At 61.9% G+C, this 25387-nt stretch overlaps 6 protein-coding genes across 6 annotated transcripts; 3 read left to right on the forward strand and 3 right to left on the reverse strand.

Annotated features, from left to right (window-relative positions):
• Positions 1-144: 144 nt before the first annotated feature.
• SPRG_09136 (hypothetical protein) lies at positions 145-1375 on the reverse strand. Its single transcript, XM_012348574.1, has 5 exons — positions 1038-1375; positions 859-997; positions 617-808; positions 459-571; positions 145-416 (listed from the first exon to the last, which is right to left on the reverse strand). The coding sequence occupies exons 1-5, from the start codon at positions 1346-1348 to the stop codon at positions 161-163; spliced, it is 1011 nt and encodes a 336-aa protein (XP_012203964.1). The 5' UTR covers positions 1349-1375; the 3' UTR covers positions 145-160.
• Positions 1376-2124: 749 nt separating this feature from the next.
• SPRG_09137 (hypothetical protein) lies at positions 2125-4649 on the forward strand (the record flags this gene model as incomplete). Its single annotated transcript, XM_012348575.1, has 9 exons — positions 2125-2458; positions 2510-2634; positions 2681-2841; positions 2883-3180; positions 3515-3646; positions 3686-3809; positions 3850-4079; positions 4123-4339; positions 4386-4649. 9 exons carry the CDS (start codon positions 2125-2127, stop codon positions 4613-4615), a joined length of 1851 nt encoding a protein of 616 aa, XP_012203965.1. The 3' UTR covers positions 4616-4649.
• Positions 4615-16039, reverse strand: SPRG_09138 (hypothetical protein; the record flags this gene model as incomplete). The annotated part of the gene is made up of 22 exons (XM_012348576.1): positions 4615-5432; positions 5478-5619; positions 5662-6014; positions 6057-6794; positions 6841-7317; positions 7366-7431; positions 7481-8005; positions 8050-8196; positions 8246-8778; positions 8838-10632; positions 10761-10968; positions 11025-12105; positions 12132-12297; positions 12336-12555; positions 12612-13527; positions 13579-15055; positions 15103-15210; positions 15250-15336; positions 15384-15443; positions 15486-15576; positions 15618-15787; positions 15830-16039. 22 exons carry the CDS (start codon positions 16037-16039, stop codon positions 4713-4715), a joined length of 10290 nt encoding a protein of 3429 aa, XP_012203966.1. The 3' UTR covers positions 4615-4712.
• Positions 16040-17053: 1014 nt separating this feature from the next.
• On the forward strand, positions 17054-17551 carry SPRG_09139 (hypothetical protein; the record flags this gene model as incomplete). The annotated part of the gene is made up of 2 exons (XM_012348577.1): positions 17054-17261; positions 17307-17551. Exons 1-2 carry the CDS (start codon positions 17075-17077, stop codon positions 17549-17551), a joined length of 432 nt encoding a protein of 143 aa, XP_012203967.1. The 5' UTR covers positions 17054-17074.
• Positions 17552-18716: 1165 nt separating this feature from the next.
• Positions 18717-20970, forward strand: SPRG_09140 (hypothetical protein). Its single transcript, XM_012348578.1, has 2 exons — positions 18717-19403; positions 19453-20970. Exons 1-2 carry the CDS (start codon positions 18730-18732, stop codon positions 20936-20938), a joined length of 2160 nt encoding a protein of 719 aa, XP_012203968.1. The 5' UTR covers positions 18717-18729; the 3' UTR covers positions 20939-20970.
• A 24-nt stretch (positions 20971-20994) lies between these two features.
• Positions 20995-24877, reverse strand: SPRG_09141 (hypothetical protein; the record flags this gene model as incomplete). Its single annotated transcript, XM_012348579.1, has 9 exons — positions 24485-24877; positions 23841-24437; positions 23551-23797; positions 23170-23501; positions 22605-23106; positions 22502-22558; positions 21964-22457; positions 21621-21917; positions 20995-21576 (listed from the first exon to the last, which is right to left on the reverse strand). The coding sequence occupies exons 1-9, from the start codon at positions 24824-24826 to the stop codon at positions 20995-20997; spliced, it is 3450 nt and encodes a 1149-aa protein (XP_012203969.1). The 5' UTR covers positions 24827-24877.
• Positions 24878-25387: the final 510 nt, after the last annotated feature.

Genomic DNA, 25387 nt, shown 5'->3' on the forward strand with positions numbered 1-25387 from the left:
GCTGGAACCACTGCTTTCTTGGCTCGCGTGAGCCGTGGCGGTTGCGGTCGCGTGGAAATGTATCCCACCGATACTCGGATCCGTGCAGGTCTGTCGTCTGCCACCGTCATGACGTGTAGAAAACACTGCAGCCGTTGAAGTGATCAAGAGGAAAGTGCTTTCAAGCTGTCGCGTTCGGATAGTAAAAAGCTTCGACGACCTCCATGAGGGGCGGGACGATGTAGTGGAACGAGACCGTGTCGGGCGCCGCGCAGCCCGTACCGTTGAGCCATCTGATGCCAAAGTGGTCCGAGAACCAATTGTTCTCTTGGTAAATCGACGAGTACACTGCGTGGTCGAACGCGTCTTCGTCGTGGGGTTCGAAGAAGATGCGCTCGGGACTGTACTGGTGGAAGCGCTCGCGGCCCGCAGCGTCGCTAGAGCCGCATGAGATCTTTGCCACCGAGAAGACGTCGTACCGCGTGTCGGCCGGCACGATTCCGTGGTGCCGCATGCAAAACGAAATGGCCCAGTCGTCCGGCACGATCTCGTCCGGAAGGCAGTACGGCTCGTCCAAGCTCTCGACGAGCAACTAGTCGGTGGCGTGAGCAGGCGCCGCATGCATGGACGAGGCTACCTTGAGGTACGGCGCACTAAAGGCGTAGCCGCCTCCACCAGGCGTATAGTACAAACCGCCCTGGTCTCTCGTCGCCGCCAGCGTGTCTTCGACCGCAGCGCGACGCGCCGGGGCCATGCGGTCCAGCGACGTAGAGTGGAACCACTCAAATTGGCGACGGAGCTCCCACCACTGCAGCGTCATGCGGTGGCCCTAAATATCCCTTGAGCGCCAAGGGCATGCATGATGACTTGAAGAGAGACGAGCAGATGGGGTCTCGACGCATCGTAGGGCGCGAGGAAATGCCGAAGATTGTCGACCAGGACGTACGTGTCGTCGTCGCACTTGAAGATCCAGTCGTACGTGTCTCCGTACTCGCGCCAGAGGACGCGAACGATATCGCTACAGCGCCTCAGACGAGGTCCCAAGCGCAAAGACGTACCGGTGCTTCTGCCACAGGTGGAGATGCGTCGGCGGCGCCACGACGCGGACCGTAGGGATCGCTGGGTCGTAGACGTTGCTCATGAAGACGACCTTGTCGCAGCGCCGGCCCCACGTCGCTTTGATGGACGCGGCGCGACCATGGTTCTTCTCGTAGGTGTTGACCCAGCAGAGGATCTTGGCGGCCTTCGCGGGCGCCGGAAGAGCGCGGACGAGCTCGAGTGCGTGCACGTGGCGGCCTAGCTGCGTGCGGACGTCGGCGGACTGCGCGCCGACCAGCGCCGCCAGCAGCAGCGTCAGCCTCGCCAGCATTCTTCAACCTGATTGGCTCGTTGCACCTTGCACTCCATCGAGTAAAACGTGTTTAAACTGTTTTAACGTAGTCCACTTGCTGGCGTGGCGATGACCTTGCTGCTCTATCGCCAAAATAGTCCAAAGGTTTACTCTCTATCGCGTACATTTTGACGTTAAAAAGTAGTCGTCGGAGCGTAGCATACGCCGAGTGATTCTACGCCCACCACAGAGTCGCTGAACGGGATCGCGTTGGTCGTGTGCTGGAGCAACATGACCTCGCCGCCGCACGGTACCGCGCCGAGAAGACGCGTGGTTTCGTCAAACGAGAATTATATCGCATGAGATGTGCAAGGACGTGATCGCGTGTAGTACATATTCACGAGCGGCGGCCTATCACTCGAGGCTCCTTTTGTCGAGTGGCGGCTCAAGCCTACAACTCCAAACGAACAAGGCGCCAAGGTTGACCGGGAAACGCTGGTCGATCGGCCGTCATCTCGGACGCCACGTAGACGACGACGACCAGCGTCAAGTTGGCAATCCGCCAGATCGCGTACGTGAAGAGAAACGCGAAGGGCGACCAAATGTCGGCTTGTCTTCTCACGCAGCCTCTGCGTCTCGGCCAGTATGACCGCCCGTCTGAGCTAGCCGAAGGGTTTCGCTGTCTCCGCTTGGATGGCTCTGCAGAAAGACGGCTTGTCGCTGTCCCAGGCCGCAATCGCCGATGACGGTGTCCTCGTAGCCGGGCTCCGGACGCTCAGTAGTGTGTGCAACGGTGGCCGTTTCGTAGCGCGAAAATGCCGACGGCGAGCACCGATGACATTGGCCAGCTCTTCGACGAGATCGCCAACAAGAGCACGAGCACAGTCTCTTGCGCCGAGCTCAGCACCGTGCTCCCGTTCACGGCGGGCGACGTCCAGCTCATCTTGACAGGCGTAGTCGACGACATGCGGCAGCACAAAGTGGAGCTGGAGAAGAAGGAGTTTACGCGGTACCTCAAGAAGGCCACGTCGACCATCTCGCTTGCCCACGTCGTCGTGACGCTCCAGCGACGGCGACACATGAAAACGTTCTCCGAGTTTTACCTCGCGCGGGGCGTCTCGGGTGCGCAGCTCGTGGGACCGGCGGAGAGTACGACAAACGCTTCCAGCGCGTCTTGGTCTCACGTCCATCGGCGCCTAGGTGGCGTGTCTCGACGCCGCAATAGCCTTCCAGTCAACAGGCTGGACGCGGTCTCCAATCAGAGCGACGACCGGCCCGCGGGCGAGCGCGACACCAAGGACGACCTTCAAGCTCAGTACGCTGCGGTGAGGCGAAGCTTTCACTGCCCGACGTTCTCACATTGGAAGGTAGCGCCAGCGCATCGGCCTCGTGCGCGCCTGCCGCGCGGTCAAGACCGCGACCGAGGTGCGCACACGATACCCGCTGCAAGAGCATAAACATACACAGGGCATCTTTGCGATCGCGTTTCACCGCAAGTCGCGCCGCCTCGAGCTCCACACCGTCGCGCCCACGTTCGTCCCGACACCCCCACTCTGCGCTGATGGGGGCGTAGAACACGCGCTGGCCAGATCTACTCGTCGCGGTATTTCGTGCTGCTCTTCTCGCGGGATGCGGGACAGCTCGCGATTGGCTGCACCGGGTACCTCGGCGGGCACATTTACTTGGTGCGCAAGCAGGGCTGCGCCCACTCGGCGCCGCCCGACATTGTGCTGACGAGCTACGTGTTCGCCTCGCGCGACGTCGCGGCCGTCGTCGGGCTGGCCGAGCCGGAGCTGCAAGTGCCTGCCACCTCGGACACCCCCGAGACCGCGCTCATCACGGCCCCCCTCGCCATGCACGCGTTTGACGGCGTTTAGCCTATTCACACCACCCCTAGGTTCCACGCGGGTCACGTCGAGCACGCGTGCTGCAACCACGGCACCGTGACCCTCTGCGCCCACGAAGGACTGCTCGAGTGGAGTCAGGCCGAGGTACACCCAACGAATGAAAACGCTCTGGTCGTCACAGCAAAGCACAGGTCGCAACAACGGACGCCATCTCGGCGCCGCTGCTGACCGACGGCGAGTGCGCGTTCCCGACGATCGCACACGTCAATGCACTTTCGGACGCTCCGTTCGTCGTGCCTCGCATGTTCCAACGCGTAGACCATGCGACGGATGCCCAGACGACGTGACCTCTATCTAGGCGGCGCAGGGCTACTGCCAGTACATGAGCCAGCGCGCGTACATCCTTGAAGATGACGCGACACCAGCGCCGATCAAGGCCATGATCGACGCAGATGTGGCCACGATATGCGCGCTGTGGACCGAAGCCAAGGTAGTCGTCGCCACACGACCTCATTTCAACGACGTGCAGTTCAAAATGGGCCCGCGGACGGTCCAGACACCGCTCAAGCAGCACGTCAAGCAATTTCTCAACTGCGGCACCGGGTCCTACACGGCGCTGACCCGAGACGGACAAGTCTATGCGTGGGGCCAAGGTGCGCTGTTTGTTTGGAGAAGGAGACTCAACGGCGGCAGACGCTGTCGAGAGCCTCGGGAGCCACGTCGCATTGGACCCGACTCAGAACATCCCGCGCAAGCTACCAGGATTTCCGAATCCAGTCGCCAAGGTGACTTGCGGAGGGCAGCACGTTCTTGGCCTCGACGCGGCAGGGGTGGCCTACAGCTGGGGCAGCAACGCCCACGGCCAACTCGGGCTGGGCCATCTCGACGACCGCAACACGCCGACGCGAATCGGCGTCGTAGGGGTATCCCTCTCGGTCACCGCTAGTCGTTGATCATGCACGGTAGAGCCCTATGATCATCGACATCGCTGCAGGCGACAACCACAGCTTGCTCTTGACCAATGCCGGTACGGTTCTAGCGTGCGGCAACAACTGGTCGGGTCAGCTCGGCACCGGCGGCAGCGCGCACCTCGATGTCATGACGCCGATTGCGTTCGAGGCCAACGACCCGATGTACCTGATTCAGGCTGTCGGCGAGACGTCGGCCGCCGTGTCGGTGGCAGGTAGGAAATGATTTGGCCATTCTGCCGTCGATGCCGTTCCATGCAGGGGTTGTCTGTGTCTGGGGGCTCTGTGCAGTGCCGCTTCTCGGTGTCGTCACGCGGCGGACGCCCCAGCAACTTCATTACGCGGCAATGGACGCACACAAGCCGAGCCGGGGCTTTGGCCGCCTCGACGCTGCCGACACGCTGCACGTTGTCACCTCGATCGCGCTCGCCGCCGGCTGCGTCGTCCTCGCAGTCGCCCCCGTCCCGTATGCAAAGCTGCCCAAGACGTAGGGAATAGTAGATCATGTATGTTACCACTTTCGAAAGGTTGCAATCGCGCGTCCGAGGTCGCGCCGATCGTGCATCGCGAGGCGGAAGCGATACCAGCTCATGTACATGGCTGAGCCACCGACGCCAATGTCCAGCTTGGTGGCTCGACAAGGCTCTGCTCGAGGACTGCGATCGTCGAGAGCACAATTACCTCGAGCTTGGCGTCCGTACGCGCGTCGACAACGTAGACGTGCGTGGCGGACACCACGAGGCGCACTTGCACATTCGGGACACCAGCGTCCGACGGCAAGAGCCACTCGGCGCTGCTGCATTTTGCGTCAACGACCTCGTGCGCGGCCAAGTAGAGCGCATGCGCAAAGACGATCGGGCCCGTCACGGATCCAATGAGTTTCCAGCGCACAAAGCGCGCTTCGTGCCGTCGGAGCGGTAGCATCGTCGACGCCACCGCGTCATTATGACCGCCGACACCCATTTCGACGAGGAGACCGTCGGTCGTCTTGGAGACGAGCGACGCCATGCCGCTCATGGGCTGCGCGACGATGCCAACGAGCCCTTTTCCGACGCCAACGACGCCAGCGCCGAGGCCCGTGGACCGGCCTTGCTCTTGGTTGTCGCGCAGCACGCTCAACGGTGTCGTCACGACACCAGTCGCAGCACCGACGATCGCTTGTCCGAACGAGTGGAAGCCGTGGGCCAGCCCCGATGTAAAGTTGGCGGGCGGCGTCGTCGTCGAAGCCGTGGCCGCACTCGTGCTGATGTGGTCCATGGACCGCGAGATGGCATGGGCGACACCCGAGACGGACGAGAGCGTCGCGACCTACTTGTGTCATGAGTCCTGTGACGTACTACAGACGATCGAGACCGAAGTATGCGTCGCGAAAGACACGGCGCCTCGGAAGAGGCCTTTTGTGATCGAGACGGGCGAGTAGCCTTCCGTTGCGACGGCGAGCAGCGGCAGTCGCACGAGGTCCTGGACCCCCGAGCTCACGTCGCGCACAAAACCTCTATCGTTGTGTCGCGACAGAATAGGATACAAGGCGGCGTACGCAGGGTTTCCGAGGACGTTGAGGGACATGAGCACCATCGGACTGCGCACAACGGCGTCGGCGACGTAGTTGGCGGCGAGGTCTTTCGCGAGTTGGTCGTCGAAGCATAGAACGTTGGTGACGTCGACGCCCGAGAGCGACAGCGGCGTCCGGTCGAGACCGTACAGGAAGCGCGCAGTGATCGTTAGCGAAATCGGATAGAGAACCAGCCGGCCAATGTAGCGTTTCGCCCGCGTCGCCAGTGCAATTTGCGTCTCGAGTGGCGACTCCACCGGCGACACGGCCGCAGCGGGAGCTGCCTCCAGCAGCGGCGAGAGCCATCCTTGCAATCGAACGAGCAGCAGATCTTCAACCTGCGAACTTCGCTGAGCACTTTTCAAGTTTCAAAATTGTACCTGCAGGACGATCGGCGAAACGGCGAGTTCTAGCGCGTCCGTGTACGAATGGCTGGGCACCCAGCCATCGGCAGACACGAGGCGGAGCGTCACAGCGTGGGACTTGACGAGCGGCTCAATGGACGAGGCAAGGAGCTGCGCATCGGAGACGACCGCCGTCGACCGAGAGACGTCGCCGCATGTCAAGACTTTTGCAAAGTTGCACGCGGGAAAAAAGTGAACAAGCTCCAAGGCTTCAATCACGAGGAGCGACGTCGTGAAGCGCTCGATGTGCGACAAGTACCCCAAAGCGGCCCGCTGCTTGTGAGCGTCCGGCACAACGTCGCCCAGCGACAGCGCTGTAAAATGAATTTGCTCGGCGTCAAGACGTAGCACCTCGGCGTAGCTTTGGCCGTCGTCGTGCTGCACGACGTGGTCGTCAAAACAGCGCACGACGACGGCGGCAACGCGCACCGAGACGCGTGTGGGAGGCGCCGCGAGAGGTCGGCACGGGACGCGCGGCGCACTCTTGACGCCGTCGATGCACTCGATGTGGACCATCCACACGCTGTAGCGCTCGTACATGGTCAATAAGAGCACGATATCGCCTGCGCGTGCAAACTGGATGCCCTCGACCATCCAGACAGCGCTGGACCAGCTGCTGTCGTCTCCCGCAACACGAACACGGAACCGCGCACGCGGCGACGGCGACGGCGGATCAAACACGCTCGGCGCAGGAACGCTGCCGTACGCCGCGTCCTACGGTGGCACATGACGTGGCGCACTGTGCGACGGAATACCGTACCTGAAGCTGCCAGTCGTACGCCATCGTATCGTTGGCGCCGATCGTAATGGACTCGTCGACGTGGGCGAGCGCGACAGCGACGGCGCGCGACAGGTGGTTTTGCAGCGTCAGCGGCGGGTGCGCGTCCTCGTAGATCGTGAGCACGACGGCGTCGTCGACGGCCACGACCGCAAACGTGAGCATCACGTCCGACCGAGTTGCGTCCGAGTGCAAGAGCAAAAGGCGCTGCGCCCCGCACGGGCGAAGCTCAATCGACCGACTCGACCACGCGTAGCCGGGTGCTGCAATCGCAACCGAGAGCACACAGTGCAGTCGCGTCGCGTCCAAGGCTGGCGACAATGGCGTCTCGACGCCGTCGTCCGCAATACTGTTGCCGCGCGAGAGCCGCGTCCGGATCCATTTGAGACCCGAGTGCAGAGAAGACGGTCGCTCGACGTGCGTTCCAACGGGCCACACGTTGGCTGCAGGCGCCGCGACCTAGCACATACGACGTGCTATGAACGCGCGGCGGGCGACGAACTTTACCGTTGGCGCGACCGCATTGGTTTTGGCGGCGAGGAGCGCCGTTGGCAGCAGCTGCAGCGGGTACCGCTAGATGCAACAACGATCGAGATCTATCCCACACACGCGAGCAATGTACCGACTGATTGCGCACTTGATAGTGACACGTCAGCGTCACCCGCGGCACGCCGTCGACGATACTGTGGCGCACGACGGCGCTGAGGCAGCAGCTTGGCGCAGACGGCAGCATCCACATGACGTGCGACGGCTGCGACGCGTAGTTCGTCCACAGCAGCGTCTCGGGTGTGTACTGCAAACCCATCGAAAAGCTTGCGATCGCAAGACCGAGCTCGGCCGACGGTAGCACCGTTTGGCGGCAGTCGGTGCCGTCAATGACGATGGCCCACGGCAGTTTATTGAGAAGAACAAGCGCCGGACACAAGGCGACGTGCCGCGACGGCGACGTCGCGTGTCGCGTCAGGTGCATCGTCCCGCACTTTGGCGCGTCGACGCGGAGGACGCCGCCGACCGGAAACGCTGCGAGCTCGTCGCCCTCGGGCGAAGCACACGCCGGGATCGTGAGCGTGGTGCCACTGACCTCGAGAACCTGCGGCTCTTGCGGGTTGTACTCGAGCACCTGAATTTCTTCGGACGCGGCAAGGCGCTACGAAGCGGCATTCAGCAGTGGATTTGGCAACGGTTGCGTACCACGTGCGTCCGCCGACCCGTCGCTTGGTGCAGGAGAGACACGGTAGTCGCTGCCACAAGTCGATTCGTCAATGTTAACGCCGGCCACAGATGCACTTCGAGCCAGCTCCAGCGGAGAACGCGGTGCGTCGACGTGGCCTCTTTCATCTAGCCAAGAGGAGTAATCCATCGGATGCTCATTGCTATGCAGACGTACGACATACGAGGCGGCGCGCTTGACAGCGACCCACACGTACATGGTGGCTGCGCCCCGCGACAGCGCGACAAGCGTGGCTGGCGCCTCGGGCGTCGTCGTCGCCGCCACCGGCGCAAAGGGCGTCGACGTACTCGCAACGAGCTGGGCCACACTCCACGGACGACCGTTGTCACAGCGCAGAGAGACGCGTGTGGACGGGCGCTCGAGGATATGCGACTGCGGTGACGAGCCTAGCGTGACGGCTGCCTCGTTGTTGAGGCGATATTGCAGTCGCTGGTTAAGGTGGTTGAAAACGGCAACGTCGCCGCGCACGACCACGGTCGTCTCGAGGCCACAGACGGCAACATCGACCCAGATGCCGCCCGTCGGAAGCTGCCGGTGCCACACGCCACCTGGTGCCAAGATCGGGCACGGCGTCGACCAGCCACTCGAGAGCGACCGTGTGAACTGCAGCTCCAATGGCGCCGCGATCGCATGCCAACTGTAGTCGACCGACGCTAGACCTCGGAGCTCTTGGACTTCGGTTGTGCCCACTTGGCGAACAGCAGCACCGCGTCGACGTGGCTCTGGACGCAAATCCGATACTTGGTACTCGTAGCCGTCGGTGTCTCGGTGAGAGACTGCGACAACTGCGCCATAAACAGCAGCGCGTATTGTGTGAGCTGGAGCGTGAGCGCACTCGTCGTGAGCGCCAGCGAGAGCTGGGCGGCCTGATCCAGAACGAGCGTCACTTGCCACGGCAGGAGCAGTGTCGTGGTCGCCAGCGTCGTGTGGTTGTGCATCTCGCTGCCGAGGACGCCAGCGACAACGCAGCTATAGGCAGCACGACCTGCATACGTCCGCAGGTGGACGCTGGTATCCGCAGCCGTGACGTGCAACAGCTCATGGACGTCATCAACACCATTGTGCCACGCCAATTTGATTTCGTGGAGATGGCCCACAACGTGCAGCAGCGGCAGCGCCTCGATGGCAGCGACAGAGCTCACACGCACGGCGTCTCGCAGCTGCGCCGAGAGGGCCACGTACGACGGTAGCGACGAAGCGTCGACGCGCGGTAGTCGCCACCGAAGCTCCCACTGCGTCGCGGCCAGTGTCGTCAATAGCTGGTAGTCGCGGGCCTCGAACGAGCGCTGCCACGCCTCCGACACGTGCGGCGGCTCGTCGTCGTCCTCGCTCATCCACTGCGCGATGGCGGCCGCGAGCGACGGCGCCGAACCGGTGCGCGGTAGTCCGGCTTCCGGTCCCCACGGCACGTGCACGACGCCGACCGAGACGAACGACGAGTTCACGATATCGAAACAACGCACTTCGCACTGCACGTCGCACAAGCGCGCTTCGATCCTGGGCCAGTCGCGTGGCGCGACCGACGCAGGGAGCGGCATCGCAACCACGTGCGTGAGCTGTCGCGGGGACGGGTACCGCCAGCGGAGCTCCAGACAATCCTTGTTCTCGTCGTCGTCGTCCCAGGGGCGCGCGAGATCGTTCAAGATATCAATGAGCCGCAGCTCGTCGTCGTCGTCATCACCGTCTTCTGTGGTGGCAGACCCTGCGTCGAGTAGCACCGTCGGCGACAGCACGTTGCCCGAGAAGATCGCGTTCGATGTCACCGTCTCGGTACACACCAGCTCGCCAGGACGCGCATGGTGGGCGCGGGGGTCGAGGCGCAGAGTGAGCTCTCCAAAGTCGTGCACCGTCGGCGCCTGCACTGAGACGACATCGTCCAGCGCCTTTGCGTGGGGCGCGTCGGTCGCAGGAACAGACCACGCGGCACTCCAGCGTTGTAGTAGGCGCAGCGACGACATCGAGAGCGACACGTGCACCACATTGCCGTCGAGATGCACTTCGGTTGGATACACGCGCGTCTCGAGAAGCTGTCGATCGACGAGCCGCAAAAGCTGCTTGGCGTCTCCCGTGCAACGCAGGTCGACGTCTCGTAGCAGCGCCGGTGCATCTGCGACCTGCGCCTGCAGGCGATGCCACGCTTTGGATCGGCCGAGTTGAGGCCCGAGCGCAACGGTGACGGGACGAGCGTCATCAAGCACCACGACGCCGAGGCGCTGCCACGTCATGACAAAATCCAGCAGCTTTATGGGGCACCATTCAAAGAGCGGCGTCGCGGGCCAAGCTTTCACGAGCGCTTGATCCGTGGCCGCGACCCGCGCATCGAGACTCGCGAAGAGCGCGCCCGTACTGCACACGATGCAGTCACTGGCCGCTGCGACGCTGAGCTGACTCGGCGACCAGAGAAGCTTGAGCGCCACGTGGTCCACCGTGCCGACGCCCGGGAGGCAAAAGCGCGGCAGAAACGGGTCGCGCGGCGTCCAGATCGACGACGTTTGCGATGGAATTGGTGACGTTCCGAGTGGTGCAACAATCGAGGCGAGACGCTGCACCATGGCGACCAGAGCCGGAGAGACGTGGCACTGCAGGCCTTGCACTTCGACAGACCCGTGAGCGCGCGGTGCTCAGAGAGAGACCACGACGCGTGAAGCAGCTTTTCCGAGTACTTTTCGACCGCGAGCTGCCAGTCGTGCGGGTCCGAGTGCGGCCCGATGACGAGCGCCTCGTCATCCGCCGCGACGCGGTGACCGACGACAACATTCTTGACCGAGAAGCGGCCGTCGTGGATCGTGTGGCGGAACACGACAGGCCCAACACGCAGCAGCAACGTGTCGGCACCCGATTGCACGCGCGCGTCGACGCCATCGATAGAAATCGCGCAGCTAATTGGTGCCTCGGTCGACGGCGTGGCATACGTGGGCTCATGTGGCGCGGCGACCCGCCGGTGACGCGCAAGAGGCGGCCAACGCTGTCGACGACGACATGCAGCGCGGGTTCGTCCAGTTCGAGCCCGAGCTTGGTCACGTGCACGTCCATGTGCTTGGATGGCGTCAACTCGATGGCGAGGAACCACGGCGGCACGAGGTAGTCGACGCGCACGAGCGTCAGCGGCGCCTCCGAGAGCGCTGCCACGGCCGCCTCGTACGGCGACCGCGCGGGGGCCGCTGCTATCACATCGTAGTGGACGAGCGCCACGTACACCGCCCCGGTTCGCAGCATGGTTTTGGCCTTGGGCGCCACCTGCAACGCCGAAGACGGCGCTCGCGGGCGGCGGGACACGACACGGAACGGCGGGTGGCTCAGGCCGTCCGTGGGCAAGTCCAAGTACGGCAGAGTCTCGACGGTCGTCGCCTCTGCGCACACGGCCATCTGCGCGTGCTCGTTGCTGGACGCCACGGGCAGTAGCAGTCGCATCGACCCGACGTGCACCGACACGTACGGTAACGCGGTGAGGGGCGTGGACGCGGCTGGTGATGCGGCGGCGTCACCGGGCGCGAGGTTCTTGACCAGCTGCGTGCCCAGGGTCAGCGTCGGCTCGCTAAGAAGCACATCGAGGTCCTCGACGGTACCAAGAAGACACCACACGCCCAGCTCACCCGTGTTGGCGTTGTAGTTGCGTGCGAAGAGCGACAGCCACGGGTCAGGCGACGTGTGCGTACTCATGATCGGACACTGCGCGCGCACGAGGGATCGAAGCTGGACCTTCTCGCAACACGCCTTGACCAGCAGCGTCGTCTCGCGCCAGAACGCCAGTGCGCTGGCGGTGGCCGGCGGGAACGCATACTTCGTTGCGGCGCCGAACGCGCGAATGTCCGACTCGTCCAAACAAAACAGAATGCCCGCGAGGATCTCGGACGACAAGACCTTGTCAAAGGCACCAATGCTGGCTGCTGGCGGCAGTCTCGCCGATGTAAGCGTCTCGGTGCAGGCAACGTCGTGCAGCTGCACCTGAAGATCCAGATATGGCGCCTCCGATGGCGCCGCTGGCGTCTTGTGCGGCGAGACCGTGCCGACTTGGGCTGCAAGAAAAGGTCCGTGAGCGTACACGCGACACCAACACCAGGGCTCTCAAGCGCCACACTGGCGCGATCGAGCTCGAGACCCGTTTTCACCGACCACAGCACGGGCGGCGCTTCGAAAGGTGCCATTCTCGGAGGCTCAGGCGATGCGCCGGGGGACGGCAGCGTCGGAATACGGCCCAACAAGGTCACCTGCGCAATGTCAGCTCGAGAAGGACGGACCCATGTACCTGAAGCGGCGAGAGAAACACATCGACTGCGCCGAGCATCACCGTCGCCTCGAGCGAGAGCAAAATCGCGGGCGATGGCGCCGTTCGCGTTGATACATCGATAGCGACCACGATTTGTGTTGCGGCACACGAGAGCAGTGGCGATGCCAAGGCTGCGACAGTCCAAGGCGACACGTCGAGTTGGAGCCGACTGCGACCGCCGCAAGCAACCCCCGACCATCTTTCGACCCGCTACCACAGCAATGAGGCGCATGGGTCAAACCAATGTCGTAGTACCTCGTGTCTGTCGCGATGCGGAGGGCAGGGGTGGTGAGCAGGACGTGTTTGGAGAGATGAATCGTCGCGGGTGCCACGACCACATACAATGCTAGCGTCCACAGTGGCACATCCACGACGCTGGGTGACGCGTCATCAATAAGCGGGGTACCAGGCGCGTCGACAACCGTGGCCAAGAGTGGCAAGATGCGGTACCACTGCGCATCCAACGGCTGCATCTCCAACCGGAGTCCGAGGTGCACAAACGAAGGTGGCGGCACCTCGGGTGACTGCAACGCCAGCATATTGACAAGGCTTGGCAGCCACTGCTCAAGTGCCGTCACCGACACTTCGGCCGATGCCTCGAAGGCAACCCACGGCATCTCGGTGCGAGACGACTCCAAGATGACGCGACCTCGTCGGCGGCAATCGACCGCCTCCACTACGACAGAGGCACGGGTGGTTGCCATCGCCTGGTCCTCGCTCATGACCAGAGACGCTTCCACTTCGACGCCGTGAGCGCCAATGGTGAACGCATCGCGGCAGTGCATCGCGTTGGCCACGGTCGGCGTAGCGTACTCGACACGCACGATGCGGCAGACCGTCGGGAGCAAGTTGCTCAGCGCCGTTTCCAGCAGTGGCGTGCTCACTTGCAAGAGACACGTCTCGAGATACGCGTCGGCGGAAGCTTGAACGACGTCCGCGCGCCAGTCGAGAGCGGCGTGCGAGAGGTGGAGGACCTCGGTCGCGTCGATCCGAACGCTTGCGTCCGCGACAGCAACGCGCATATCTTGCTCGCCCAGCATGCTTAGCACCACGTCGTGCATGTGCAGTGACAGAGCATGGCCGTCGTCGAAACGAACGTCCAGCGCCGCAGACGTCGCGTGCACGAGGGTCATGGCGACAGGCGACGCAGTTGTTGCTTTCGCCGGCGCGTCTACACAAACGTGAATTAGCCACCGCCCAGCATCGATAGTCTTGTTTGTACGGGTTGCGCCCAGACGCGAGAGGTCCAAGCCATCAAGAAACGCCATGTAGGCGGCCACCGGCTCGAGGCGAAGATCTATATGCAGAGGCCCGAGTGCCATATCGACCGAGACGAGTTCGGGCGAAACGACGTGGCGCACGCGCAGTGCCCGGCCGCTTGCGAGTCCGAGATGGACGCACGCGTGGCCGACACTGATGGCCGTCCATGTCCGCATGGACGGCATAAAGTACAGCTCAAGGTTCTCGAGCACGGGCCGGTCGAGCTCATACCGCTGCACAAACGCCTGCGCGAGCAGGTGCACTTGGCGTCGAAAGCGCGGCGCGGGTACAAGGACGTGGAGATCGCGCTGCACCATCTCGACGACGTGGTCCACCATGCGGGAGACGTGGGCGTTGCCTTGGTTGTCGACGCAGTCTTGAAGGCGTCGAAGCGCGCTCATCCAGTAGTCGTCGATCGTTGCAAGGGACGTCGTCGCCGCGTCACACGCACACGCCATGGGCGCTGTCACGCCATCGCACTGCCAGCTTTCACCGGCCAAGAGGTCGCAAAAGAACGACTCGGATGCATTCGGATGCGGCGCGCCCTGCAAAGCGCTGCTACTGTCGCCAGCACGAAGAAGCGTCGGCCCCACAAGCGTCGTTGGCTGGTGCCACAGCATTTCGCGCACTTCCAGCAACGAGTCTTGGCGCGTGCCATCGGTCGAAACGCGTAGTAGCACGCAAGAGGCCTCGATGACGCCGATGACGGTGGCGGCTTTCGAGACTTTGGTCTTTGTGTGCTGCGAGAGGTCGATGGGCACCAAGCCCACGTTGGCCACAGGCACAAACTCGACCGCCGCCGCCTCGGCGCTACCGCCTTTTGTGGGACTGGACGCCGCTGCGTCCTCGCCATGACTCCGCAGCGTCAGCGACGCACTCTGGATCGACACACGCACGGTCACGATCGACGCGGGCGGGTCCTCTGCAATCGTAATGCTGCACTCGGGCGGGCTTGGTTCGTGCTCTGGAATCTTGTTCTCGAGCGACGTCAAGAGCTCTTTCTCGAGCTCGTCCACCGCGCCGTCGTCGTCCCCGATGATGGCGCCGTAGACCCAGCTCGTCCACGACGAGGCCGGCGCTGCCTGTGTCGGTGCAGGAGTTGGATTCAAGTCGAGCGGAACCAATGGCTCGCTCGGGTCGCTGGCGCTGGACAACAGCGGCGACGAGGACGCTCGCACAAGTCGGTGCGGCGACGTCGGTGCTTTCGGTGTCACAAACGCAATGAGCATCTGCACTTGGCGGTCGCTCAACGAGACGCAGAGCTCCTTGACGTACACATCGAGCACGACGACGTCACTGCCTTCGAACGAGGCACCGAGAAACGGATCCCCGTACACGTGCGGCGTGTACGCCGACTTGGCTACCTCGGCATGCATCGTCGCAGGCTCGAGCGCATACATGCAGCGCAAGGAGAGGCTCGTTCGGCGCAGAACTGGCACCTACGTCACGGATGCATGCAAAAAACGGACGTGCAATGCCATCGAACCTCGTAGCCAATGACTTGGCGATGGATCAAGTCCGAGTCGACGTCGACGGCCACGCGGTCGCTTGTGTACCGATCGAGGAAGACGGAAAGGTCCTTGGCGTCTATACACTGTGTCCTTGTGAGCATCCTCCAAGTCGGAGTGTGCACCTTGGCAATGGCCTTTTGATCGCCCTTGGGCTCGGCAAAGCCCCGCGCCCACGTGCTTGTATTTCCTGCCGAGTAAAGATCGAGGAGCTAGACGCAGACGCGTCAACAAGGCCGAATGCTGAGAAGAGACGTACGCCGAGGGTGACCGAGAGCACCATGTCGTCTTCCTCGTACTTGAGCACGAGATTGTTGATCTAACCACGTGTGTGTCTCGGTAAGCAGCACGTGACTTGTACCTGGATCGACACGTTGGCGAGAATCTTGGCCAGCGTGGCTTGCAGCCAGCTCGACTTGGGGGCGTCGATGGGTGTCTCGGGCTCGGCGCTCCTAGGATCGTTCGCATGCATGACATCGCGATGAGAACGTACTTGGACATGTGCGTCGTCATCGTCGCGCAGCTGCCCTCGGACGCCATGCTGTTGCGCCGCTGGCGAGGAGCGCTCTCGTCTTTGGCGGTCAAGATGAGCTCGACCGTGTAGAGCTTGACCTCGATCGGCTGCGAGAGGATCTGCGTCCATGGAATGTGGATGCGCAACTCCTACGTCGTCCATGAGATGTAGAGGTTCCATGCTGCATGTACCCGGATGAAGCCGCGCGAGAAGTCGAAGGTCGGCGGCAGGTCGAGCGCGGACTGCAGCACATGGCGCTTGATCTCGAGGTCGTTGAGGACGAGGTCGTTGCCGAAGAAGCCGAAGCCCTCGAGGTGGATGTCCTTGAGGTACTTGGAGAGGTAGAACTGCAGCGTCTGCGCGAGGTACCCCTTGAGCGGCGACGACAGGATGTCTAGCATCCTTCGCCCGCTTCGATTCGCGAAAATGCAAGTCCATTGCACATCGTTTTAGCCAATCACACAGCAATCCGAATCATTTCAGCCAATCCAAACACTGCATGCCCACATGCCCAAAACACCGCCAGCTCATATTACACCGTCAAGCACCGAGTCTCTTGGGCGCCGCCATCCTCGTCAGGCGGATGTCCACGGAGCCAGGTGTACCCCTGCGCGGAGCAGCCTGTGTGGCCGCCAGTTCCAAACCGCAAGCACGACTGACTTGTTGTTGAACTGAGTGTTCTCGTTATTTTACAGATTAAGGGTCCTATTTCTAGGGTCGTCCTACCTCCAACCTAATATCCGGTAGGCACGAGTTACCGGAATATGCCGTTTTCATCTTGCTTCTTCCATGTGTTCCTTGTGGCACTTGCCGAGCGTGGCCTTATTATGGTGACCGTCTTCAGTGACATTCGTGTCCGGATGGGGGGGGAGTCCGGATAGAAAAATCGGCGCATCGGGAATCGAACCGGCGACCTCGGGAGGCAGAAGCAGGAATCATACCACTCGGCTCAAGCGTCACGACTGACTTGTTGTCGTCCGATTATTCTGCCGGTATCGATATTGGGCAAACCGGAACCGGGGTCCAAGAAAATGCGTTATCTTCTGCCGCAGCAACAATTCGTTCGGTACACCCGCTAATTCGTCCAAGTAAAAGGTGCCGAGATGCTAAAACGTTCAAGCGAAATATAATGCAGTCGAAGAAGATACAATTGTAAAACTGTATGGGACGACGTTGCTTTACAGTAAAAAATACATGGGCCAAATGATAATGGCGCGAGCAGTTCACATATCGTTGGCATTTTCGTCCATTCGTCCATGGCGCCGCGATTGCAACGGTCAGTCCCGCTTCCCAAGCAGCTTAGCTGCTGCTTGTCGGTCAAGATCGGAGCCCCCCAGACGGGACGCGTCACTGCAGATACCCACACGTTCGTCCATGCACGCAACGAAGGATGTGGCGTGCTACTCCGGAGTGTAGGCGCCATCACCGACACCGTCATGGCCGAATACGGCAGGTCAAAGTCGACGGCGTCGAAAACGGTGACGCTATCCAAGCCCTCCAGCATGAATCTGTACGCCAAGGTTTGCGTGAACGACCGTCAACACAGTTTCGTCGCGATCACACCCGACAACGACGCCCAGGTCATCGCTAGCATGTGGACGTCTTTGCAAAGCCGCGCCAACGGTATCATTCTCTCAATGCTCCACCGATTCACACAAGTACGACTAGGCGACACGACTTTCCAGCTCTATGTATACGTCGAGAAGCGGGAGTCGAAGACCCAACAGATTCGCCGCGCAACGGACCCGCGGATTCGCAAGGTCGCTGCGCGCGGCGTAGCTGTCGAGTACATGCCTTTGCGTGTCCGGATCGGTGGCCAGCAGCTCGTGCTCGACGTCAATGTTGAGGACTTTCGGCGCATTGCGAACGTCGACTTGGACCATCGCTCGCCCCTGACAGAGGATGCATTTTAGTCAGGGCCCAATATGGTAGATGCCGACCATCCCGCGAAGAATGATGAAGAATGATGAGCAGACTTGCATTGAGGCTGTTGAAACTTGGAGGCGTCAAGACCGTTGGGATGGTAGCCGCAGTGTCCGATAAGCTTCTTCGGAATGTCGTCGCGCTGCTGGTACATCGCACCATCCCGACTTCAATCGTGCAGACCAGGTCAAACGGGAACGCCAAGTCGTAGTGAAGGAGCCCATTCTTCAACTGCGCGAATCCGACCTCGATGGGGTTCAGGTGCGGCGAGTGCGATGGCAAAAAAGCAACGCACCCAGCGAGTGTACCATGTCTTCGAGAGCTATCTATTTACATGTGGATCACGGTATTGTCGAGCACGAGAATAGATCACGGATGTGGCCAGGGACTGAGGTACGGGATGCCCTTGGTGCGCATGGCCTCATGGAACGCTACGGTACGGTCGAACGTCCCGGCGAAGAAGCCAGTGACGTCGAAGGCGGCGAGCATGGAAGAAAGCCTTTGCCCATGCTTAAAGGGTGGTTGACAATAGCTGGCGTCTCACGGCGAGACCACGCATTGCATATTTCAAGGTTCCATCAACGAAGACGAGCTGGCTACGATGGCGATAAAATGGTCATTGACGACGATACAACTTCTCGCTTTTCCAACACCTTGTGGTGCTGATTCCGGTACTGTACCGTCGCACAGGACGCGTCTCGCGTCTGCATGACGCAGCCGTAATCCGATTGCGCTAAGCCAAACTCCAGAGCTTCAAATGCAGTCGAGAATGATGGGCGGCAGGTTGCACTTGCGCTGTCGCTCCGCCGCGCCAGATATTCTTGTGGCCCCCTTCTTGTCACGTGCCCCTTTCCGGATACCGCATTTCCATCACCCTCCGCATTGCGTTTTAAACACATCACGGCTCATTTGCCAAGACGACTCCCGTTGCTCGACAACAATCGATTTGCGCGCGCCACACATGCTTCCTATGTCGCATTACACCCTGCAGCGCTATGGGGCGTACCTCGGTCGCAGCGTACGCCATGGTTCAGGGCTCGTCCCGCGGCGGCACGATGCTGGAGTGTTTAAAACACGTGGCAAACAAACACCGTCTGGCGCCGGCCCGATCCACTCGTCCGGATACGGTGCCCGGGCTGCGCTCAACCATTGTGTGATTTCTGCCAGCATGGACGCGCTCCAAGCCAAGGTGCAGGCGCTGAACCTCAAGTCCAAGGCCGAGGACCGCGCCGCGATGGACGCCGAGACGCAGGCCGCTGCGGCGCAGACCTTCTACGTCACGACGGCCATCCACTACTCGAACGGCACGCCGCACATTGGCCACGCCTACGAGAACGTGACGGCCGACGTCATTGCGCGCTACCACCGGGCGTATGGCCGCGACGTGCGCTTCCTCACGGGCACGGACGAGCACGGGCAGAAGATCGCGCAGACGGCCGAGGCCGCGGGCATGACGCCGCAGCAGCTCTGCGACAAGTACTCGGGCCTCTTCCAGCAGCTGGCCAAGGACCTCAACATGTCGAACGACGACTTTATCCGCACGACGAGCGACCGCCACAAGAGCTTTTGCCAGTACATCTTTGGCCGCGCGCAGGCGAACGGCGACATCTACAAGGGCACGTACGAGGGCTGGTACAACGTGCGCGAAGAGACCTTCGTCACGGAGAACGAGGCCGCGCAGACCAACTACAAGGACCCGACGTCGGGCCTCGACCTCAAAAAGATGCAGGAAGAATCGTACTTTTTCAAAATGTCCAAGTACCAGAAGCGCCTCGTCGAGCACTTTCACGCGCACCCCGAGTTTCTCCAGCCCGAGACCGCGCGCCAAGCCATCCTCAAGCGGTAACCTCGCGCTTGTCTTGTAGCATGCGCTCATGCGATAGCTCTGTAGCTTGGAAGAGCCGCTGCACGACCTCTCGGCCTCGCGCACGACGTTCTCGCATGGCATCCCGCTCCCGGACGACCCCAAGCACGTCATGTACGTCTGGTTTGACGCGCTCTCCAACTACATGAGCGCGCTCGACTACCCGAACAACAAGGAGCTCGCCAAGTACTGGCCCGCGAGCGTCCACATCATTGGGAAGGACATTACGTGGTTCCACACGGTCATCTGGCCGTGCATCCTCATGTCGGCCGGCTTCCCGCTCCCGAAGCGCGTCTTCGCCCACGGCTTCATCAACGCCAAGGACGGAACCAAGATGTCCAAGTCGATCGGCAACGTCGTCGACCCGTACGACATGATGACCAAGGTCGGCCTCGACTCGTTCCGGTACTTTGTCGTGCGCGGCGCGCGCTACGGTGCCGACATGCCCTTCTCGGAAGACGAGCTCATGGCGATGCACAACTCGGACCTCGCCGACACGCTTGGCAACCTCGTGCACCGCGGCCTCACGCTCAGCGTCAAGTACGCCGACGGTACGGTCCCGGACGCGGTCGCGACGCCGTGCTTTGACGTGGCCGCGCTCCGGGCCGCGACGGAGGACGCGTACCAAAACTACAACCTCCAGGACGCCTGCATCGCCTTCATCGAGGCGGTCAAGGAGACCAACAAGTACCTCACGGACGCGGCGCCGTGGCACATGACGGACGCGGCCGCCAAGCTCGTCGTCGTCCGCACGGTGCTGGAAGCGGTCTACATCTTCGCGCATTTCATGTCGCCGCTCATGCCCGCGACGGCTGAGTCGATCTTCGCCAAGCTCCACACGCAGCCCAAGCCGCTCACGCAGCTGTCGTCGCACTTTGACAACCTCACGCACGGCACGCCGATCGTCGTCGGCGACATCCTCTTCCAGAAGGTGCTGACCGAGGCCGAGAAGGCGGCGCTGGAGGCCAAGAAGGCGCCGGCGCCGGCCCCCGTCAAGGCCAAGAAGGTCGAGCTGCCGCTCTTCGCGTCGACCGAAATCCGCGTCGGCACGATCACCAAGGTGTGGCCGCACCCGGACAGCGACAAGCTCTACTGCGAGGAGATTGACGTCGGCCGCGACGCGCCGGTCCAGATCGCGTCGGGTCTCCGCCCGTTCTACACGATCGAAGAGATGACCAACCGCAAGGTGCTCGTGCTCCTCAACATCAAGGCGGCCAAGCTCGCGGGCTTCAAGTCCAACGGCATGGTGCTCTGCGCGTGCAGCGAAGCCCGTGACGTGATCCAGTTCGTCGAGCCGCCGGCCGGTGCTATCAACGGCGAGCGCGTCACGATCGCGACCGAGTCGGGCGACCCGGTGTCCGAAGGCCAGATGAAGAAGCAAAAGGTGTGGGAGAAGCTCGCCGTCGACCTCAAGACCAACGACAAGGCCGAGGCGACGTACAAGGGCGTTGTCATCATGACCTCGGCCGGTCCCTGCAAGGCCGCGTCGCTCACCAACGTGCTCATCAGCTAAGCGTCCCTCTACATCTGTCTTTGCACATGCCACTGAACGTGTTGCTGTTGTTGTTATCACCGCATCGACGGTGGATCGAGCGTCGCCACGCGAGGAAAAGGGCGCCCCGGGCTGCGTGCCAAGGTCGCCCGCAGCGTCGCATAGTCGCCTAGCGCAGCTTCGTCGATGGCAACCACAGACCGCGCGTCGAGGCGCGGGTAGAGCTCGGGGCGCGTTGCAGCCGCGCGCGCCTTCTTGTCGGGTTTGGTTGGCGACTGCATCGCGGGAAGGCGCAGCTTGACCGCGTCGCACTCGTCGCTGAGCTGCGTCACGCGCGAGGCAAGAATCGCAGTCGTGCGCGGCGACGCGAACCGGTGCTGCTTCAAGTGCTGGACGGCCATCTGGACGCGGGCCGTCTTGGCAAACGGGTTGGAGAGCGTCGCCTTGGTGAGCGGCAGCGCCGGCACGTCCGGGATCTTGCGCGTCGGCGCATTCGGGAATTGGACGCGCGGATGGGGCGGGAGCATGCGGTAGAGCGAAATCGACTTGGGCGTTTTGAGCAAGCACGGGTCCACGTCCTTCTCGGCCGGCAGCGAGTGCGCGATGCCGTCCGTGTCGAAGATGTGCCAGCGCGACCCGACGTACGAGGCCGACGCCACCTACGCCCGCGTTGTAATGGCGCTGAGAGGCGGACGCGTCGTACCTTGAAGAGCGGTCCGTCGTCGTCCTCGAGAAAGATGCGACCAATGAGGCCCGAGAGGAACTCGTGCCGGTGCCACGCGTGGTCAAAGAGCACGCTCAGCGCCATTTCCGTCAAACTCCGCGCGTTGTCGTAGCCCTCGACGTTGCCCTTGTTGCGGCTCACGCTCGTGAGCGTGAGCACCGCGCCAATCAGCCCCAGCTCGTCCTTTCGGAACCAGACGTCGCCGACCGCGGGTGGCGCGTTCAAGCGGAGGCCCCGAAGCTCCTTTTGGTAGAGCGCGATGGCTTTGGGTGGGCCCTACATTAGCGTGAGCATCTTGCATATTGCAGAGACACCAAGCTACGAGCGTCGCGGCGCAGGTCGACACACGGGAGATGCGCGGGTACGTGCAGTCGCGCAGCTGGGTGTCGTCGAGGCACCAGCGGTCGTGGCCGAAGAGCCCGATGAGGCAGCCGCCGAGCGTCCAGAGCTTGATGCTGGCCATCGATGCGGCCGACGTCGTGAGCAAGAACGTCTCGAGAACGGTGCCCATTTCGACATAGTCGAGCGCGGCGATCGAGGTCTCGTGCGCGGTCCAAGCGTGCACAGTCTCCACGCACAAAAGTGGGAGGCACGTGAGCCGGAACACCTGGACGTGTCCGTTGGAGAGACCCGTGAAGAGCAGCTCGCCGTCGACATCGCAGCGTGCGACGCGGACTTCGCAAAGGGCGTCGTCTTCCCGCAGGTCGACGGTCGCATGCACCACCGTGTGGCGCGGGTTGATGAGGAGAAGCGTCGCGTTCGTGGTCACACCAACAACGAGTCCGAGCTTGGGCGGGTACATGAGCGCTTCGATACCTACCAAAGACGAGCGATGAGAGGTAGAACTCGAAGGGACGCACCGCTCGAGAATTGAAACTTGTGCATGACGTCGCCCGAGTTGAGGCCCCAGAGAATGACTAGATGATAATAATAAGGATGCTGCACACGCGAGAGAGGTCGCACCGCAGCCGTCGACGCCACCCGTCGCGATGCTCTTGGGCGGGCAATAGGTCAGCGACAGAACGTCGTCCGTGTGCCCCGTCGCCCGCTTCTTCTCGGGCATGCATCGGAGGTACTCGGTCGCGTTCGAGTCGTTCCAGAGGTACACGCGGCGGTCCCAGCCCGTGCACGCAATGTATTTGGACTGCGTAAAGCCGCGCCCGGACGAGAACGGAATCGACGTCGTGATGGAGAGCACGCTCGTGACTTCGTTCGACTTGGGCGCGATGCACCGGGGCACGCGGGGTATCTGCACGCTCTGTGTGTGCAGACTCGGCGGCAGCTTGACTCGGCCCGCGTCGTCGTCGAGCTCGGCGCGGTTAAAGCGCAGGAGGGCGTCAAGATGGTGGTCGTCCTTCTCTTTCTTGAGCGTCGTGAGGAGACTGCCGTTGCTAAAGTTCCACAGCTTGACGTCGTCGCCGGCGTGACTGCCCGTGATGAGCCGACGCCCTGACTCGTCCAGCGCCTAGTAAGATCTCTCTAGTTATGCTCCTCTTCGCTCCTTGTGCGATTCAAAATTGTGGTTTACGGCGGCGGTGATGGTCGAGTCGGAGATGTCAAAGTTGGAAATCATCGAGCCGTCGAGAAGGTTCCATAGCACAACGTGCGCGTTGGTGTCGATGCTCACGACTTGCTGAAACGAGGGATTGAAGAGGATCTTGCAGATGGGATGCTCGTGCGGCTGCAGCGCTTCTTGGACGCCGACCATCGGGTGCAGGGGCCAGTCGTTGAGCGCACTCGACGCCGTGATCAAGTGCTTGTAGCGGGCGTCAAACGCGAGCAAACTCACCTTGTGGCGTTCGTGGGAGGCGTCTTCAATGACCTGATTGCACTTGCAGTTTTTCACGTCCCAAACACGCACTAGCATTTCGCGCGTGTCAGAACAATCGCCCGCCAACACTGTCGATACCCAGTCCGTCAAAGCCGAGGCTCAAAAGGCTGTACGACGCGGCGTTCCAGATGACTTGTTTGATCGAGCACGTGTGGCCCACGAGGCGACCCACGAGCCGGATCGAGTACGGGCTCCAGAGCAGCACTTGACGCTCGAGGCCGCAGCTCGCAATGAGCTTGGGCTCCTTGCACCACGCGAACGAGTAGACGGCGCCGCGGTGCTGCCGAAAGTCGCGCTTGAGCGTGCCCCGTGTGATATCCACCACCTAGTGGATACCTCGGCCACCGGACGATCATGGTCCATGGTACCTTGACCGAGCCGTCGTGGGACGCCGAGACGAGGCAGTTGAGGTCCGAGACAAACTCGAGGCACGAAATGTAGTCGGTGTGGCGCTCGATGCGCGAGATCTTGCAGCCTTCGAGCGTCGGGTCGCTGTGGCAGCCGATTTCGCCGTCGCACACGTGCCACGTCGTCGGCTCGTCAAAAACGATTTGCGTCACGAAGCCGACGTCGTCGCCAATGAAGAGGCTCTCGCGCATGCTCCCTTCGTCGATCATCGTGCTCAAACTCAACGGCGTCGCATGCTCCAACTCGGAGAATGGAATTTTGGACACGATCTTCTTGTCAGGCGTCGAGAGATCGTAGAAGACGACGCCAGCCTCCATGGACGCGACAGCCACCTTGCCGCTCACGCGCAAATAGACCATGCTCGAGATCCAGTCCGACTTGCTGCGGGCGCTCGCCGTCTTGAACGACTGAAGCGGCGCCGCCAGCGCTGTAGGTGCGAACGTTGAGATGACGCCGCCGTGGGTGCACGCGAGGTACTGGCCGCTGCGGGGCAGCGTCTCGATCGCAACAAAGACGTCGCGCGCCCGGTGGGTCGTCACGGGCGTCTCTTCGGCCACCTAGAGAGGCATAAGAAGACGCCATTCTTTGGCTGCTAGCCGTGTACATAGTCGTCGCGGGGCAGAAAGGCGGCGGTCGTGGTCGCGGACGAGTCTTTGGTCGCGTTGGCGTTGAGGAACATGAAGTTGGTGAACTCGTCCCAGTCCACGGTCCCGTCCGAGTTGGCGTCGATCTTCATAAAGAGCTGCGAGATCTGCGTCGGCGTCCAGTGGTCGCCGCCGAGGATCGAGCCAAAGTGCAATACGAACTGCTTCTCGGTGAGCGCCGAGTCTTGCTCAAAGACACCGTGGAGCTTCATGAGCTCGCTGAGCTTGAACATGGATTCGTTGAGGCTAATGCTCCCGAGGTTGGACGCCGGTGGCTCGCTCGGTCGCGGCCCGCCCACCATGATCGGCGTTTCTCGTACGCTCGACAAGCGATCTTTCGCAGGCTATGATTAGACGCCTCCGGAACACTCCGGTTGACATGGGGGTGATCCAGCAATGGCACTTTGTACCAAGGGTACACGTCTTTGATGTGCCCTTGATTTTATCGTCAGGCAAGCCGCCCCAGTCCATTCGTTCTAGGCGACAGACTAGTTTAGGGCTTTAAGGTGTCGTTGCTCGCCTGGACAATGTGGACCTCACTGCCACTGTTGGCAACCCATGAGGAAACGTCGCCTGCTACGGCAAGCCGCTTGGTGCGTTTAGATCAAGCGAATTGCTTCATTCCCTTGTTTGGATTGCTGTAAATGCACCATACGCATCTCGTGTGGTTGCGATGCAGCTACAAATGAACGCTATTGATAGACAGGCGGTTGGCCATTTCAAACGCCTCTCAACGCTCAACGGTCGTCGCCGCGGTGCAAGATGGAGCCCGAATTGGCTCAAGGAAGTACTAGTACGCCCGAGAATCCTGCCGAGGCATGTCTCGAAGCTGACGCCATCGCGATGTCCGCAATACGTCTGCC

The sequence above is a fragment of the Saprolegnia parasitica genome, assembly GCF_000151545.1.
Source record: "Saprolegnia parasitica CBS 223.65 unplaced genomic scaffold supercont2.45, whole genome shotgun sequence".
Taxonomy (NCBI): Eukaryota; Oomycota; class Saprolegniomycetes; order Saprolegniales; family Saprolegniaceae; genus Saprolegnia; species Saprolegnia parasitica.